The sequence below is a fragment of the Astyanax mexicanus genome, chromosome 14 (assembly GCF_023375975.1).
Source record: "Astyanax mexicanus isolate ESR-SI-001 chromosome 14, AstMex3_surface, whole genome shotgun sequence".
NCBI classification, from domain to species: domain Eukaryota; kingdom Metazoa; phylum Chordata; class Actinopteri; order Characiformes; family Acestrorhamphidae; genus Astyanax; species Astyanax mexicanus.
Window position 1 is genome coordinate 29,476,444 of NC_064421.1, and position 16,005 is coordinate 29,492,448.

At 38.4% G+C, this 16,005-nt stretch overlaps 2 protein-coding genes across 20 annotated transcripts in view; both read left to right on the plus strand.

Moving 5' to 3' along the window:
* Positions 1–4,251, plus strand: part of gphna (gephyrin a) — a 56,329-nt gene extending 52,078 nt beyond the window's left edge. For all 18 annotated transcript variants that reach the window (XM_022672798.2, XM_022672800.2, XM_022672806.2 and 15 more), the window contains 3 exons: positions 501–604; positions 1,902–1,998; positions 2,489–4,251. In XM_022672798.2, coding sequence (XP_022528519.1) covers positions 501–604; positions 1,902–1,998; positions 2,489–2,622 — 335 coding nt within the window. In that variant the 3' untranslated portion in view covers positions 2,623–4,251. The remainder of the gene's footprint in view (positions 1–500; positions 605–1,901; positions 1,999–2,488) is intronic.
* Positions 4,252–5,603: 1,352 nt separating this feature from the next.
* The window catches only part of pals1a (protein associated with LIN7 1, MAGUK p55 family member a), a 42,228-nt gene continuing 31,826 nt past the window's right edge, over positions 5,604–16,005 (plus strand). The window contains exon 1 of one of the 2 annotated variants that reach the window (XM_007244662.4): positions 5,604–5,734. The gene's annotated coding sequence lies outside the window, so the exon portion shown is untranslated. Of the gene's footprint in view, positions 5,735–5,914; positions 5,999–16,005 lie in introns of those variants that run through there. The other variant, XM_022672797.2, reaches the window with a different exon arrangement.

The following is a 16,005-nucleotide window of genomic DNA, read 5'->3' on the forward strand; positions in this document are numbered from 1 at the left end:
CCGGCCTCGTTCCGCATCTCTACCGGCCTCGTCCCGCATCTCTACCGGCCTCGTACCGCATCTCTACCGGCCTCGTCCCGCATCTCTACCGGCCTCGTCCCGCATCTCTACCGGCCTCGTCCCGCATCTCTACCGGCCTCGTCCCGCATCTCTACCGGCCTCGTACCGCATCTCTACCGGCCTCGTCCCGCATCTCTACCGGCCTCGTACCGCATCACCTCCGGCCTCATCCTGCATCACCACTGGCCTCGACCTGCATCACTAACGGCCTCATCCTGCGGGCAGGATAAATGTCCAGTACAAATGATACATACACTTGCATTCACACATACAGCCATCTAGGTAATGTTCAGTAGAGTACTGGGGCAGTAGTGTACATGTGTGAAAGGGATTTAGGATGATCGACTCCAGTCTATACCCTGATTCACAAGCAACTTGTGTATCACTAATCTTTAGCTTATATTCAGCTCTCTCTTTCTTTCTCTCCTCCTGTATTTCAGGTAACCCTGTGTCCGCTGTCGTCACCTGTAACCTGTTCGTCATTCCTGCGTTAAGAAAGATGCAGGGTATCCTGGACCCACGGCCCACTATCATCAAAGCCAGGGTAAGTAAGACCCTAAGGGCCTGGAAAAAGGTCCCAATTTTTTTTTTTTTTTTTGATTTCCTGCACCTTAATAAACTTTATCAAAAGATGACCTCTTTATGTCAGTGGTAAACTACAACGGTATGTACTCATATATTTTACAGTGGGTTTGAAGTCACAAGGTCACATTTTGAGAAACTTTAATAGCTTTATTCATTACTTGTTTGTTCAGTAATTTTCCCACCATCTCTAAAATGCCACTCAATGCTAAAGGGAGACATGTGAGCATGGCGGGAGTGTTCCTTAATCTTGGTAAAATATACAGCGGTGTGAAAAGGTTTGGCCACCCCTGATGAATTTCATGATTTTCTTTTATGAATTTTTGGTTGTTTATATCAGCAATTTCAGTTAAATATATCATATAGCAGAAGAAAACAGATTTATTTGAGAAGCGAAATTTGAGGAGATCCTTTTTATTTAGTGGATATATATTTAGTAGATCCTACTTTTGCTGAAATAACAGCCTTTAAACGCTCCCTATAGCTTCCAATGAGAGTCTGGTTTCTGGCTGAAGGTATTTTGGATCATTCTTCTTTACAAAACATCTCAAGTTCAGTCAGGTTTGATGGTTTCTGAGCATGAACAGCCCGCTTTAAAATCACACCAAAGATTTTGTATAATATTCAGGTCTGGGGACTCAGATAATCATTCCAGAACGTTGTACTTGTTCCTCTGATTTTAAGCAGTGTTTAGGGTTGTGGGAAGTATCCAACTTTAACTGTCACTGATTCTTGAACACTGACTGGAATCCATGTGACCCTCAACTTTAACAAGATTCCCAGTACCTGCACTGGACATACAGCCCCCCAGTATGATGGAACCACCACCACTCTGGGTAGCAAGTGTTTGTCTTGGAATGCTGTGTCTTTTTTTCCACCATGCATACTGCCCTCCAAATAATTTTGTTTAAAGAATTATTGCACACTTTCTGTAAATCCTATTAACTTTATTTCACTTCTCAGATATCATGGTGTTCATCTGCTACATAACATATTTAACTGAAATTGCTGATCCGAACCACCAATTTATAAAGAAAAATCATTTTAAAATATTCAGTTGTGCCCAAACTTTTAATACCACTGTAATAATATAAAAGTTAAGTTTAGTAAAATAAAAGTTCAGTTCAGCAAGGATGGTGGTTATAGTTTGTTGTTTATCATGGTTTGTACATTTGAATTGCACTCAATTATTTGTTGGCCCGTATTAGACTCTGTTTTTTGTGCTCGGGTTTCATAATAAATTATGTTTTTCTTCATAGCTGTCCTGTGATGTAAAGCTGGACCCCCGTCCGGAGTATCATCGCTGTATATTAACGTGGCATCACCAGGAGCCTCTGCCCTGGGCACAGAGCACAGGTAGGGGAGACTTTACACTAATCAGAATTAATAATCTGGTTACAGTGGCACCTAGATGTGGAACATACACCAATCCTTGTCCACCATATATTTCAGTTGTATATTAGTTAAGTCTGAGGGGTAGTCCTGTATTTGTTTCTCTGCATACTTTATTATTCTCCTTTTTTTACCCTGTTCTTCAATACTTGAGGCCCCATAGGAGAGACTACCACAGAGCAGCTATAATTATTTGGGTGGTGCGTCTTTACACCTTAACACCTCATACACCACCACCATGCTAATCAGTGCTAATCACTGCAGTGCTACGACCCACCACCTTTGGGGTCCTGAGGATTGAAGAACAGGATAAAAGGAAGAGAATAAAAAAGTATACAGAGAACAGATACAGATACAGTGTGTAAAAAGGACTCAAGTCTGAAGAGGAGTCAGTTTGGATGTAATTTATCTTAAAACCGGTTTAACTCGCTCTTTTTTTTCTTCCCTCTCTCAGGAAACCAGATGAGCAGTCGGTTGATGAGCATGCGCAGTGCCAACGGACTTCTAATGCTGCCTCCCAAAACAGAGCAATACGTGGAGCTGCACAAAGGAGAGGTGGTGGACGTGATGGTCATAGGACGGCTATGATGCTGTCTTAGGAGGACCAGTAAGCCCAGAGCGAAGTGGTGCATGTCCACATATCATTTACTACTCTGTAATATGCAACGGCACAGCAAGTTTTTATCGATTTGGATAATGATGATCAAGTATAATCATATAAACATTTTGAAACAAAAACTTCTGAACAAATTTATGAGTATTTCAAGACTTCAAAGACATCCTAGTATTTCAAAGAAAGAAAGATATACCTTTTAAAGAAGATATATATATATATATATATATATATATATATATATATATATATATATAAGAAAGAAAAGAGATTTATTCTGTAATATATTATAATAATATAATGATTAATATAATTATATATATTATCATCATCATATTAAGCAACTCTCCTCTGTCTTTCATCGCAATTGCTTTTGTGTGCTCAGTGCTAGACCTTATAGATAGCAGTAGCATTTTAATAAAGAGCTGTATGCGCCTGTCCAGATTACATCACTGGAAAAGATTTATTTATTTTTTTTTTTTTTGAGGGACAGAACCGCTCGAGATGACAGCAGAGTTTTTTCTCGGTTTCCCGTCTCTATCGGACTCATTCAACACCACTCGGTGCACCGAGGTGACCCAGCTTTTTTCCCTTTAGTATTATACTGTATGCTCCATTGAAGCTTCATTGCACTTCATAAAGGCCTCACAGAACTGCTTTGCTTGTCGTTTATCTCGTGAGTCGTGTTTATGTGCGCGGTGCCAAAGGCCTGGGCCGGGGAGGGAGTGGAGTGTGGTTATGAAACTGAGAGACAAACGTTTGATTAGTTTATCAGTGTGGACTAATGGTTAATTTATAACAGCAGCGCTTTGTAATGGGCATTTAAATCCAGAGTTTAGCTTTTTCTTTTTTTTTAATTAAAGCAGTTAAATGTTGACTAATCGACTAATTAAAAGAATCATTATTAGATTAGTTGACTACCAAAATAATCATCAGCCCTGTTAGCCCTACTGTTCACAAATGACACATCTGTGTCACCCATATAATGTAAAACATTGGATTTGGTCCACATTTACCTGCTGTGTCTAGTAGTAAAATGCACATATGTTAGTGCAGTTTCTGTTATCCTAGCTACTGATTATATGGAAGGTACATGTTCGATTTGTGCTGCTGAAACACATGAAAGAGCTGGAGCGGTCGGTCCGGCAGACTTCCTCGGTCCAAAACATCCATCATAACCATCTCTCTTCATCGCTCCGCCCTTATTACTCCCAACCCTGCCCTATACCCCACCTCTTTAACCAGCCCCACCCACTCCTAGAGGCTGAGGGAGCTGGGACCTTTTATTTCTTTGACTTTAAAAGGACAATACAGCTTATTTAATTGCTGACAGCCTTTTTAACCTAAATAAATAAATATATAATGTACAGTCAAAACATATATACAAACAAACATAGAAAAGACAACGAACACGAGAGTGGTGATGTACAGATGTGTGACCAGCACTCCTTATGGAATATATTGAAGCAATGAGGAGACAAAACTCTGTACTATAATAACTTTTTTTCTGTAATGATATTCAAACTGATGAAATTAAAATCCTTGATCATTCTGTAAAAAACATGTGGTTCAGTTTCTCTTTTTAAAATAAACATTGAAAGATGGCTGAAGTTTCTGACCGTGTTCTGTTTTTCAAATGGAAAGGAGCATTCACAATTTTGAGAACACTTGTGGTCCGAATGACTGTTACTGTAAAAAGCCAGGTAAGTAGAAGGTGAGCCAATCTCCAAAAAGGCAAAATGTTTAAACAAAGATTTCCTTTTTATGTCTTAAGCAAGAGAAGCTTTTTTAGGATATAATTTCCTCAGTTTCAGATATTTATAAAGAAATGACAGTTAACAGGTACAGTAGAGGTAAAGATAAGGTCTGGAAAACCCAGACCATTTTTAGAGGCAGGGTTCAGCTCTCTATTCTAGAAAGGCACAAAAGACCTTCCTGAAGATGGATCAGACTCCTGAATTGTAGTGCAGCACTGTTCCACTGTAAAGGTATGTGGGTTGTCTTTAGTAAGACTGTCCTATTAAAAGTCCTTCTCAGTATCCTGTTAGTCACACCTACGGAACTGTCTAGACTTAGTGGTGACACTGGTTGTGTGCCTTTTCATTTCTTAAGCATTCATATATATATATATATATATATATATATATTTATTTATATTTATATATTTTTTTATTTTTTTATTTATTTGCCCGCCCACTGAATAACATAAAATTTTACTCAGGAATACAGAAGAATTTTCCAGTTTTAGTATTATGGCAAAGTTTAGATAAGAGGGCGTTTTTCATTATGCCCAACACTGTGCAGTTGGTATATATATATATATATATATATATATATATATATATATATATATATATATATATATATATATATATACTTTCTTTTTAAGCCACTAGGAGTGGCATAAAGTTATCCAAAAGCAGTGTGTAAGGCTGGTGGAGGGGAACATGCCAAGATGCATGAAATCTGTGATTAAAAACGAGGGTTATTCCACCAAATATTTATTTCTGATCTTAAAAGCTTATTAATATGATTTTTTTTGTATTATTTGAGGTCTCAAAGCTCTGCGCCTTTTTTGTAAATTTGACCATTTCTCATTTTCTGCAAATAAATGCTCTAAAGGACAATATTTTTATTTGGAATATGGGAGAAATGCTGTCTGCCGTTTATAGAATAAATCAACAAATGTTCTTGATACACAAACATCTACCTATAAATAGCGAAATCAGAGAAACTGGTTCAGAAACTTTTGTTCCAGAGCTGTAATGTTATATATTTATATGTAAGAGACTACTTGAGTTTCTCTGATTTTGCTATTTATAGGTATATGTTTGAGTAAAATGAACAGATTAGTGTTGTAAAACTGTTTAGGCTTTGGAAAAAAATATATGTTCTTGTCTGAACCCGAGGGGGCGCTGCAGAGTCACTTACCGCCCCCTCTCCCCCCTCCCCCCCCTCCCCGTCTCACTTTACCACAACATGTCGCGAGCCCGGGCCGCGGCCGCTCTGCTGCGCTGCTGTATGTGAGGAGCGACTCGGCGGATACGGATTAAAACCGGGAAGTCTCCGCGGATTTTAGCCCGAGAGGTAAAGACCAACTTTCCCCGCTGTTCTTTCAGTCCTCGGCCCGCAGTGTTTAGTGTCTTGGTGCGGCGGCGCGGCTCCGCTCGCGAGCTCTGCGCTCCCTCGCGACAGGTTGCCAGGAGCGGCGCGCGCGGCGGGCGGGGGAGCGCTGTTAGCCTGTTAGCTTGTTAGCCTGTTAGCTAAGCAGCTACTTGTAAACTCTTCAGCGCTTCTAAAGGAGCGGGCGGACTCACGGCGCGCACCGCGCTGTTTTAACACTTCCTTCTGGTAAATATTCCTGTTTCTGAGGGATTACTTGACATTAACGGGGCTGAATTTGTTCTCCGCGAGTCGTTAAACAGTAAAGTGAATAGTTTAGCTTAACCAGCTAATTTAACCCACAGCTGCTCCGTCCCGGGGCTGAGTTTCACCAACACAGCCTCTTCACAACTTCGCGAACTAATTCTTACAAACACTCGTAATTTCGAGTGTTCCCCCCCTAAACCTCCATAGTTAACTAACTAACTAACCCTAGCTAAATTAAACAAAACTTTAATTAGCTGTTTAATGTCTAATCCGACCTTATGCTTATTTACAAGTGTACTCTACTCACAGCACAGCGCCCCCGGCCGATGTAATTTATAAAGGTGTATAAACTACTAGAAACCCAGATATGAGTAAGTTAAACGTTATCCATCAAAAAGTTATTAACTTAAGTAGAAGTTCAAGTGTTCTTTAATTCCCATGAATACTGAAGTATTTCACATGTTTTGTACTTAAGAGCTGCAGCAGGTAGTTTATAGTAAAATGTAGTGCTGAAGTACTGAAAGTAAAAGTACAGTACTGTGTTATATAGATATGAAAGAAAGCAGTGAAAGGGCAGAACGGGAGCAGTATGGTTTTCATATTAGATCAGCTAAATCTCTTGATTCACTCATTGATGAGCAGCAGCTTCATCAAACCCAGTGACAGAGCAGAGCATCTTTCACTCTGGCTTTAGTGATAATGTGAGTTTAAAATGATTTCTAACATTTTTATAATTGTAACGAATAACAATACAGATTATTTTTGTAGTGGACTTGTATAAGACTGAGTGCAGATAAATAAATACATATTCTAAATATACCTTGACACAATTCCTGTTTTAACAATGAGCCATTTACAAAACAAAATACTCTACAATTTTGTTTACCATTACTTTTGCACATGCCACATTATATTTAATTTTCTTAATTTAATGTTAAATTAAGTTATTGAATTATAATTATACTCCATGATGTTCAAGCATGTTTATTTTTGTCTGGATGTAAATTCTCTACATTTTAGAAAATAAAGAAATTTTGCAATTTAACCAAGAGTGCTCTAATACAGTAATAATAAAACAAAATGTTACCAATACAATATCTTAGATTTTCCCCTACTCAACTTTCGCCTTCTGTTTTGAAGTTCTACATATTGCCATAAATTAATTTAAAATAAAAAATGGTTTTGTGGTGAAAATTTATTTTTGGCAAGCTGAAAATGTTCAATGTTGAACTGGAATTAGGCTGAAACGATTAGTTGATATAATTAAGCAATGACTGATAGAATTAAGCAATAATACACTCATGCCTAAGACTGCAGCACAGCAGTGCCAATATTACACATTATAGCAGAACCTTCGAATGTATTGTTGTGATTATACCGCAGTTCCATTATCGCTGTTTATGGAAAGATTTTGAGCTAAAGAGGACGAGAAAATACCATCTGTTTGGTTATAAACACTTAGAGTTAAAATAGTTATATTACTGCTCCATTTGTAGCTGCGCTGTTTGCCTTGTAAGTGCTGCATCGTTGCTAGGTTACCTGCATGTGGCAGAGTAATACATGGAGAGCTTCGGTTACCGTGCATTACCAGCTGATAATGGCACTCAATTTGTTTGGTTCAGTTTGTAGAATGTAAAGGAATGTCCTTGATTTCAAAGATTGTTGTTGATAGAATTTCAAATTCAGAGAAAGTTTGCTTTAGTAGATTTTGTAGTTTTTCCTGTCCATGTTTCCTGAGAGCAGTATTTCCTGAGACCTTTTGACTCACCGCTTCACTGTTCTCCAGTAAGAAATGACATTGTTCTCAGACATCAGGCAGTTTCCTTAGACATGAGCTGAGTTTCACTCAGCCACACCCCAGATACAGGTCTGCAGAAGTCATTAGATGTAAAGTGGATGAAGTCATTGGTTAGGCTGTGTTTTGGCAAGATAGAATACATATCACTTTCCAGGAATTGTGATTGAATAAATTGCAATATAATAGTGATAATGTAAGGAAATATATTGCATTTGTTTTAAAAACTGTCATAGTTAGGAATGTCCCAATCACATTTTTTGTCCTAGAGTAAATCATTTGATTTTGAGTATCTGCCAATACGGAGTCCCGATCCAATAGTATGGCAATGCAGTTATAATAATTGTCTTACAGTGTGGTTTAGGACTGACTAGACTTTTTATTGTATTATAATATCTCAGGGTAGTTTTGATGCTTTTATGGTGTTTTATGATGTTCTGAGTTTAACAGAACTCTGTGGCATGGAGTTCTATAATGTTTTTCTTGGCCCTGTTGAATCAGCTCATTATAAGTTTGAATGTAGGCTATTTGTGACTAGATAATTTAGTATGAATATTGTTCACAAGAGAATATATTTTAATAACAGTGATATTTAAACACATTTTCAGTATTTCAGTATTACTCATCCGAGTGCCACTTTATGACGATAAAGTATATGCCGGTAATCTGACCATCATAACTGGTGACAGATTATCATAACAGATATAATACACACATTATTTTTAACAGCAGGAGTTACTCTAACTAGCACAGTGGTGTCAATCTGTCATCACATTTCTGTGATTAATATAGCTCGGCTAGGTTTAAAAAGCAAGTAGTGTTAACTAGGGACTTACAAACAAACATACACAAATCCAGTGCAGCCCAGTCCTCTCCTTTTATAGATAGATTTATATAAATTTAGTGTTAAAGTTGGGTTATGGGTAGAAAAAAGTGCGTTATATTTCTTATTTACTGTTTCTGTTATCTGATGACAGACCATCTGACATTTTTGTTTCCTCATTCCAGAAGTAATTCACAGCCTATGTTAGTGCTGGGCGATATAACGATATCGATTTGTTTCGCGATAATTTTTCCCTCGATGACGATGATAAGCCTGTGCAATAGAATTCGATAAACATTCATTTCCATTTCCGTCTAAGTGGCGCGGCAAACAACGAAAACACAACGTGTAATCAATCCAGAAGACGCTGGAGCAAATTAATAAATAGTTAAGAAAATTGTAATAGTTATTCTCATGCATGCAACAAAAAACCCTAAAGAATAGTGGAGTATGGCCCGACACACGCAAACAACCATAGTGTTTGGACTTTGGGAATAAACGGCCGCACTGTTCAGCACGTTTTAAATAAATTTTAAGTAAATTTTAAGCACTAAATGTAATTAATTCAATTTATATTAGGACCTCGGGGCAGGTGCTGCAAAAATGTGTATGTGGGGCGCGGATTAAAGGAAGAGGTTTTTTTGCGGAGCGGTAACAGGACAAAAACACCTTAAGAATGATGTCTAAATGACTTTCCTCTAATCTAATATAATTTAACATGGTTTAAGGATATAAAATAATTTCTAAACAAACGAACTTTTTAATATTGAGCTTATGGCCCAAGTGCAAAAACACAAAATCATTTATCATTTAGATTATCTGCCTGAACGCGAGCCCGAACCCGAGCTTGAACGCCAGCCTGACTCAGGCGCTGCATGAACTCGGGCCGGTCGAGAACACCGCTTTCCTCTCAGATTAGGCGGAAGAAAATGGTCTTTTTTTTAATGTAACAAATCACACTGTGATTTTTGTGATATTTCCCCAATTACAGCTCAGCTGCGCGTTTAAAGCTCAACGCATGAATTAATCGGTGCGCTGTGCGCCGCGCGTGCTCGCGGGGGATTTGACGCGTCTGTCAAGCAAGTTAATGGACCGTTTTGGGGGCAGAGATTAAGAAGTACAGCAGGTACATCTCAGATTTGTAGTTTAATGCTCTACTAAATTACTGGCTTTAAAACTGGCTCATGATATGGTCGGTTCTGGCTGGATTTTTTCCTGCCTACAGGCTGCATTTGACGGAAAGCAGCTCCTCAGTCAGACAACAGTGTCAGCATACAAATCGTGTGCGTTTCCTACAGGACAAACCATTTAAAAGTGCAGATAAACTCATTAAAAAATCACACAGTGTCTGTCTGGCTTAAAATACTTTTAATAAGGTACAGCTTTTAAATTAATAAATCAACATTCATTAAAAATCCGTGAGAAGTTCTGTATGCTAAATGACAAGCTAAGCTAATAAGCTAATAACATTTAATAATAACAGAAAAATAGATATGAATTTGGAAAATAACCAACTAAAGTGAGCTCAAAATACAATAATAAATATAATCTAACGAATTTCAAAATATAAATTAGAAATATTGAACTTCAATATTAAATTCAACTTCAACTACAAAAAACGCAAGGACCGATAGAACATAACGAACAGAAAAAAATAAATTTGAAATTGGAAAAAAAGTTCAAAATGCTAAAAGAAATAAAACCTAACGAATTTCAGAATATAAAATCTAAATATTGCACTGCAGCAGTACAAAAGCCTAAGTGCTTAAACAAACAAACCAAAAAACAGCCTATCACAAATCATTTTTTGAGCCCGACCCAGCTGAGGAAAAGGTGGGAAATCTTTTTTTTTCCGGCTGGGTCTTGGAAAACTTTGTGGTGAATTAAAGGGGCCGAGTTGCAATTTTTGTTTTACTTTAATCAGTTTTTAATCCGTCTTTTTAAAAACAAATATTCCAATATTGGCTGCCAATCAGTGCCCAATATTCTGAGCTCAAAAAACGCTATTCGGGCCAGCCCTACTAATCTAATATAATTTAACATGGTTTAAGAATATAAAATAATTTCTAAACAAACGAAATATTTAATATTGAGCTTATAGCCCAAGTTTTTTTTTCAGTCATGGAAAATTGGAAAAAATTGGAAAAAAGCCCGAGTTCATGCAGCGCCTGAGTCAGGCTGACGTTCAAGCTCGGGTTCTGGCTCGCGTTCATGATTAATTTGTTTTTTTTAAAAACTAATATTGGAATATTCGCTACCAATTACTGCCAAATATCCGGAGCTCAAAAAATGCTATTCGGGCCAGCCCTAATAATTATGGAGATACAGAAAAAAATATTGTGATAAAACTTCCATCACTCCCTTATTCTCTCACTAATAAAAACAAACCTTTAAGTGTGACACAAAGTGATTTGATTTATATCGTGATACATATCGATATCGACTGATATGGAAAACTATATCGTGATAAGATTTTTTCCCATATCGCCCAGCTCTAGCCTATGTTATTCCTCATAGTCAGTAACTAGGCCTGTATTGTTTTTTTTGTGTTAATCTAGTGTCATAGTTTCATATTAAGAAGTGCAATTCATGTTTGTTGTTTATGATAAGTTGGCATTTGTTGTAAAGAACCTGCAAAAGAGGTTTTGACCTGCGTTAAACCAGAAGTTACAGATGTCCTGGTCCCTTGATTTAGACAGTGTTAAAGCCTGTGACGGCAGTAAATCTGTAGTGTCTGCATGTCTGTCTGTCTGTTCGTGATAAATTTTGTCCAGCCCTATATATAATGATGCATGTCTTATGTACACAGAGTATCAAAACGTTTTATTTTTGAGCTATGAGACATTAGTCCATTTCTCAGCTATGTACTCACTGTTATCAAGAGAAAAAATGAAAGACAGGACCACATCCATAGTGATGCAGGGATGGGACAGGGCCCTGGGCCAGGGACACACAGTGATACTGTGTTTTCCCAGCCTGCCTGCCCTCCCTGAGGTATTCTCAGTACTCTGTCCTGTCTCTGCTCCCCTGATGTACCACCACAGAGATGAATTACTAGGCTACTGCTGTCCACCCCCCACACACATTCCTGAGAGTTCCAGCCCAAAATGCCGTGGGCCCACTCTGCTGTCTAGACCTGGATTTTCCCTTTATTCGGGGGCCTGAAAAGGACAGTAACCTCCCATAGCATCAGTAATATTAGTGTGGGAGTTCATAACTGGAAAAGTTAATAAGAACGTATCAGACACACACGTGCTGTTTTTAACATTGTTGCCTGAAGCAGGAAGTATTGTGATAGTGTTTTTAATATTGATGCCTGTGAGACGTAAGAGGCTGGGCAGACCAGGCCGGGTTTCTCACCTATTGGTCTTTTCAATTATTCACTACTACACTGACTCACACTCGCTTCTGCCAACATACACCCTAATGCCCCACGTCTGCTCCACCTGGCCAGACACTTGTCGTCGTTTTCTTACGGATTACATATTAACAACTTTGCATCATGTATCTCCAGTAAAAGCTGAGGTCTGTGGTCTAGTGTAGCCTTATACTGTATATTCTTTACAGTTTATGCTGCTCATTCAACCCAAGAGATCACTGTTGTTCCTTTAACTCTAGAAATAGGGCTGTAACACTCTGTTCACGATTCGATTATATATTATATACAAATATCTAATTTTTCACTCCACTACATTATCCAAAAACCTCTCCACTTCATGGTGGAGTTTATCAGCTGCCTGGAGGATCTGCTGCCCATGCATACCTGCTCATTCTGCATGGCACGCTGACATCCCTCCGCTAAGCGAGCACCAGGCGAGGGTGCATGGAGAGCGGTGGCACCCTCCCACAATCGATGATGAACAGCTAACTCTGGCTGTTATTTGGCTTAAAAAAGAAACTGACATCAAAAAGTGTAACTGGCTGCAGTCTAAAGTGATTGACATATCCTATACCCTTTGCGCATGCCCACTAGTTCTAGGGCTTGCACTAGCGGAATTCTGACCTTTGGTGCTCAAACAATGCAACTGTGTAAGATTTTAGTAGTAACAGAACGCAAAATTATCTGTTCCCGCGATGCACATCATTGTCAATTTTTTTTATTGTGATGCATTGTCACACAATGCATTGTTACACCCCTTTCTAAAAATATATAGGATTTAAACAGCATAATTTCCATGTGGGATAATAGAAGGGAACACTGCAGTAATTGTGAACTAATGCATAAAAAATTGAGAATTTATAATGAAATATTTAGACCGTTTATTATTGTTTGCAGCTCCTGTACCAGTATACTCCCTGATATGGGCACTTACACAGTGTCTTTTTCGGTGCAGCCCCAACAGTGAGCCACAGAGAGCTGCTGTAATCCTTGATTCACGAATGTGATCTAATCATCTTCCAGGCTCTTGTCCTTCAATCAGTTTCTCACTCTCTGCTCTTGATTGCTAAGCCTGAACGTGAAAATTGTTCTTTCATTATCATACTGAGGAAGAAATACAGAAATAAGTAAATGAAAAAGAAAAAGTTTGATTTGATATAAAACAGTGCAGTATGTCTAATGGATGGATTCTATATTTGTGTACAAATATTTAAATGTACAGACTTTCTTCCTTTTTCACACTGTAGGTAAAGATTGTATCTTTTTTTTATTGCCTTGTTAGCCACACATACTTAGTGTCGTAAGTAACTTTTTGCTCAGAGTTTTATATAGATGTCTTGATGATTGGAGTGTATTCAGATCATCTGGAGGATTATGGTGGATTTCCGTTTTGTCCCTGTGGTTCTTGTGCCTTTGCTCAGTGCAGGCTTTCTCACTGGTTTCCTCCCTCCTGGTACTCAGTGGTACGTGTTGCGATGCTGAGGGCAGTGGAATCTGGAATTTTTGGTACGTAAGCATCAAGTGTTGGAATGTTGAGCTAGAGCTTTGGAGAAGATAATGATCCTGGTCTGTTTTTGCTCCGTGATGACAGCCGAATGTTAGACCTGTGACAGAGCAGGAGGTTTCTTTCTCATGGCCTCATGGATGCCTTTCAGTCCAACATTTTTTGAATACTTTCGCATAGTTTTAATGAAGGCTACAACAATTAGTCCGCATTAAAGACAATGGTGATTCTAAAAAATTGTCAACACCAAATTAATTGGTAAGCAATAGCCAATACACTCTCTGTGTAGCCTTACAACTTCTTGACTTCTGCAAATAATATTGGGATAGAGACTGCTGTCCTGGGTTATACAGTGGCAAGAAAAGTATTTAAAGCTTTGGAATTTCATGGTTTTCTGCATAAATTTGTAAATATAGTGGTGGTGAACAGGCATATATTGTTTTTATGACTTAAAAAAAAAAAGCTAATGACAGGATTTGTACGGTCATGAAAAACCTGGAAAAGTCATGAAATTTGAAAATGACAATTTCCTGGCCTGGATAAGATTTGGAAAAACAAAAATACTCAAAAGTTTTGGAAAAGTCATGGAAATTTGGTCTACAAATCTTTGTGTTTTCATTTATCGATGAAAAATCTATTTTGAGCTAACAGATACATCAACTCACAATTAATTCAGTAATTTAGCCCAACGCAATGGATCTGACACATTTTTTTTTATAAAAAATTGTATGTCAAATTAATTTTAGGCCTACTAAAATACATTTCAATTAAAGTTTTAGGTGATTTTTGGTTTTATTTTCCTTGTCTTCACTGTTTTAAAAATCGTATGGTCATTAAAATTTGCCTTGAAGGCATGGAAAAAAGTAATGAAAAAATCATGGAAATTTATTGGTTAAAAAGTGTATAAACCCTGTAATTAGAATCAAGTGTTAGAATACCTGGAGCTTTGCTAGTTTGTAGTTGTTGACTAGACTTAATTTGACTTATGAACTCAAACTTTTTGAATTTGCTCTGCGTAAGTAGGATATGCGTATGTGAGCCATGCCACGTCCAAAAGAGCTTTTAGAGGATCACGATCAACAGGTGACATTGACAGGTGTGCAGATTTGAGCAGGCAAATAAAATATGCATTGGCACGGAAGCCATGCCCACAGGAAGCAGAGATGGAGTGTATGGTAAAAATAATTATTGACTAAAAAAAATCTAATTAGTTGACCACTAGAGTAATCGTAAGTTGCAGCCCTAGATTCAACAATTTCTAAAGTAGAGAGTACAGATGGTGGAATAGTGTTTTTGTTGCAGTTGCCTGCTGGCAGTATGAGTTTGCTCCTCTGTAGGTTGGCTTTCACAGTGGCGTTGTCCCTCTCTCCTGATGCCACTCCCCAGGACAAGCCAGTTCATGTCTATAACGTATAACTGGTCCACCCTGTCACTGTGTTGGGGATCGACCTGCGTGCTTTACATGAATACTCCACATTATTCCTCTGTCACCATTGATATGTTTGGTTTGGCTTCAAGGTCCTCCTGGACTGTTAGATAGCAGGGGTCATGTGAACGGAAAGATCTAGATTAGAACTGTCGCGATAACTGTTCTATAATGGATGATGTATTGTCCCAGGAATAAATTGCGATGTTATTGCAATTTTAAAAACAGTTTATACTAGAGTTGCACGGTGTACCGAAGGTTCGATTCTTTTTCGATACTACGTCATCACAAACGATTCGGTTCTTTAGCGTTCGATGCTTTCGATACTGTATACAGCCCAGTCACTAGCTTCAAATGAGTCAAATTAGTAGGCGCGATTTGATTCAGTTCATAAGAAAACTGATTCACACCGCAGCAGTCGGTGTGGCAGGATTCAGATAAACTTAGTGTTCTGAACAAATTAATCGATTCACGCGCAAGCCAGCAGAGCAGCAGCGAGTGTAGAATGGCGACGGCTAAAATAACAGATGTCTCTCGTCCGCGACTTGTGGACAAAACGGGCGCGAGGAGTGAAGTGTGGGAAAATAGTCTGAGATGTAGGCATCTGTTTTTTATTTATATTTTTATTTTTAAATAAAATAACGAAAACTGAAAGTGAAACTAAACTACTTTATTTATTAGCGCTGTTTTCACTCCCGCAGTTGTACAGCGGGGGGTGTTGTGCCGATTCTGTCCGCGAAGCGGGAGTCGGATTCAGTAGCGGATTCGGCACCTCGCGGTCCGCGGTGTTAGTTGTAAGCGCTCGCGCCAGCCGCAAAATACGACAGAAAACACTGAGGGACCTGCAGACTTATGTGTGGGACTAGAATATGAGCACGAGGAGATCAAAGAGAACCTTTACCTGTGAGTAGCTCACATCAGAACACGCAAATCTCTCTCTCTCTCACTCTCGCTGTGTCTCTTTCTCTGTTTCTGTCTCTCTCGCACGTGAACGCCTCCGCGTTTGACCTGCAGCACTGTGTTTAGCTGTTCTTAAAAATCATTTTAATTAAATAATAGTTC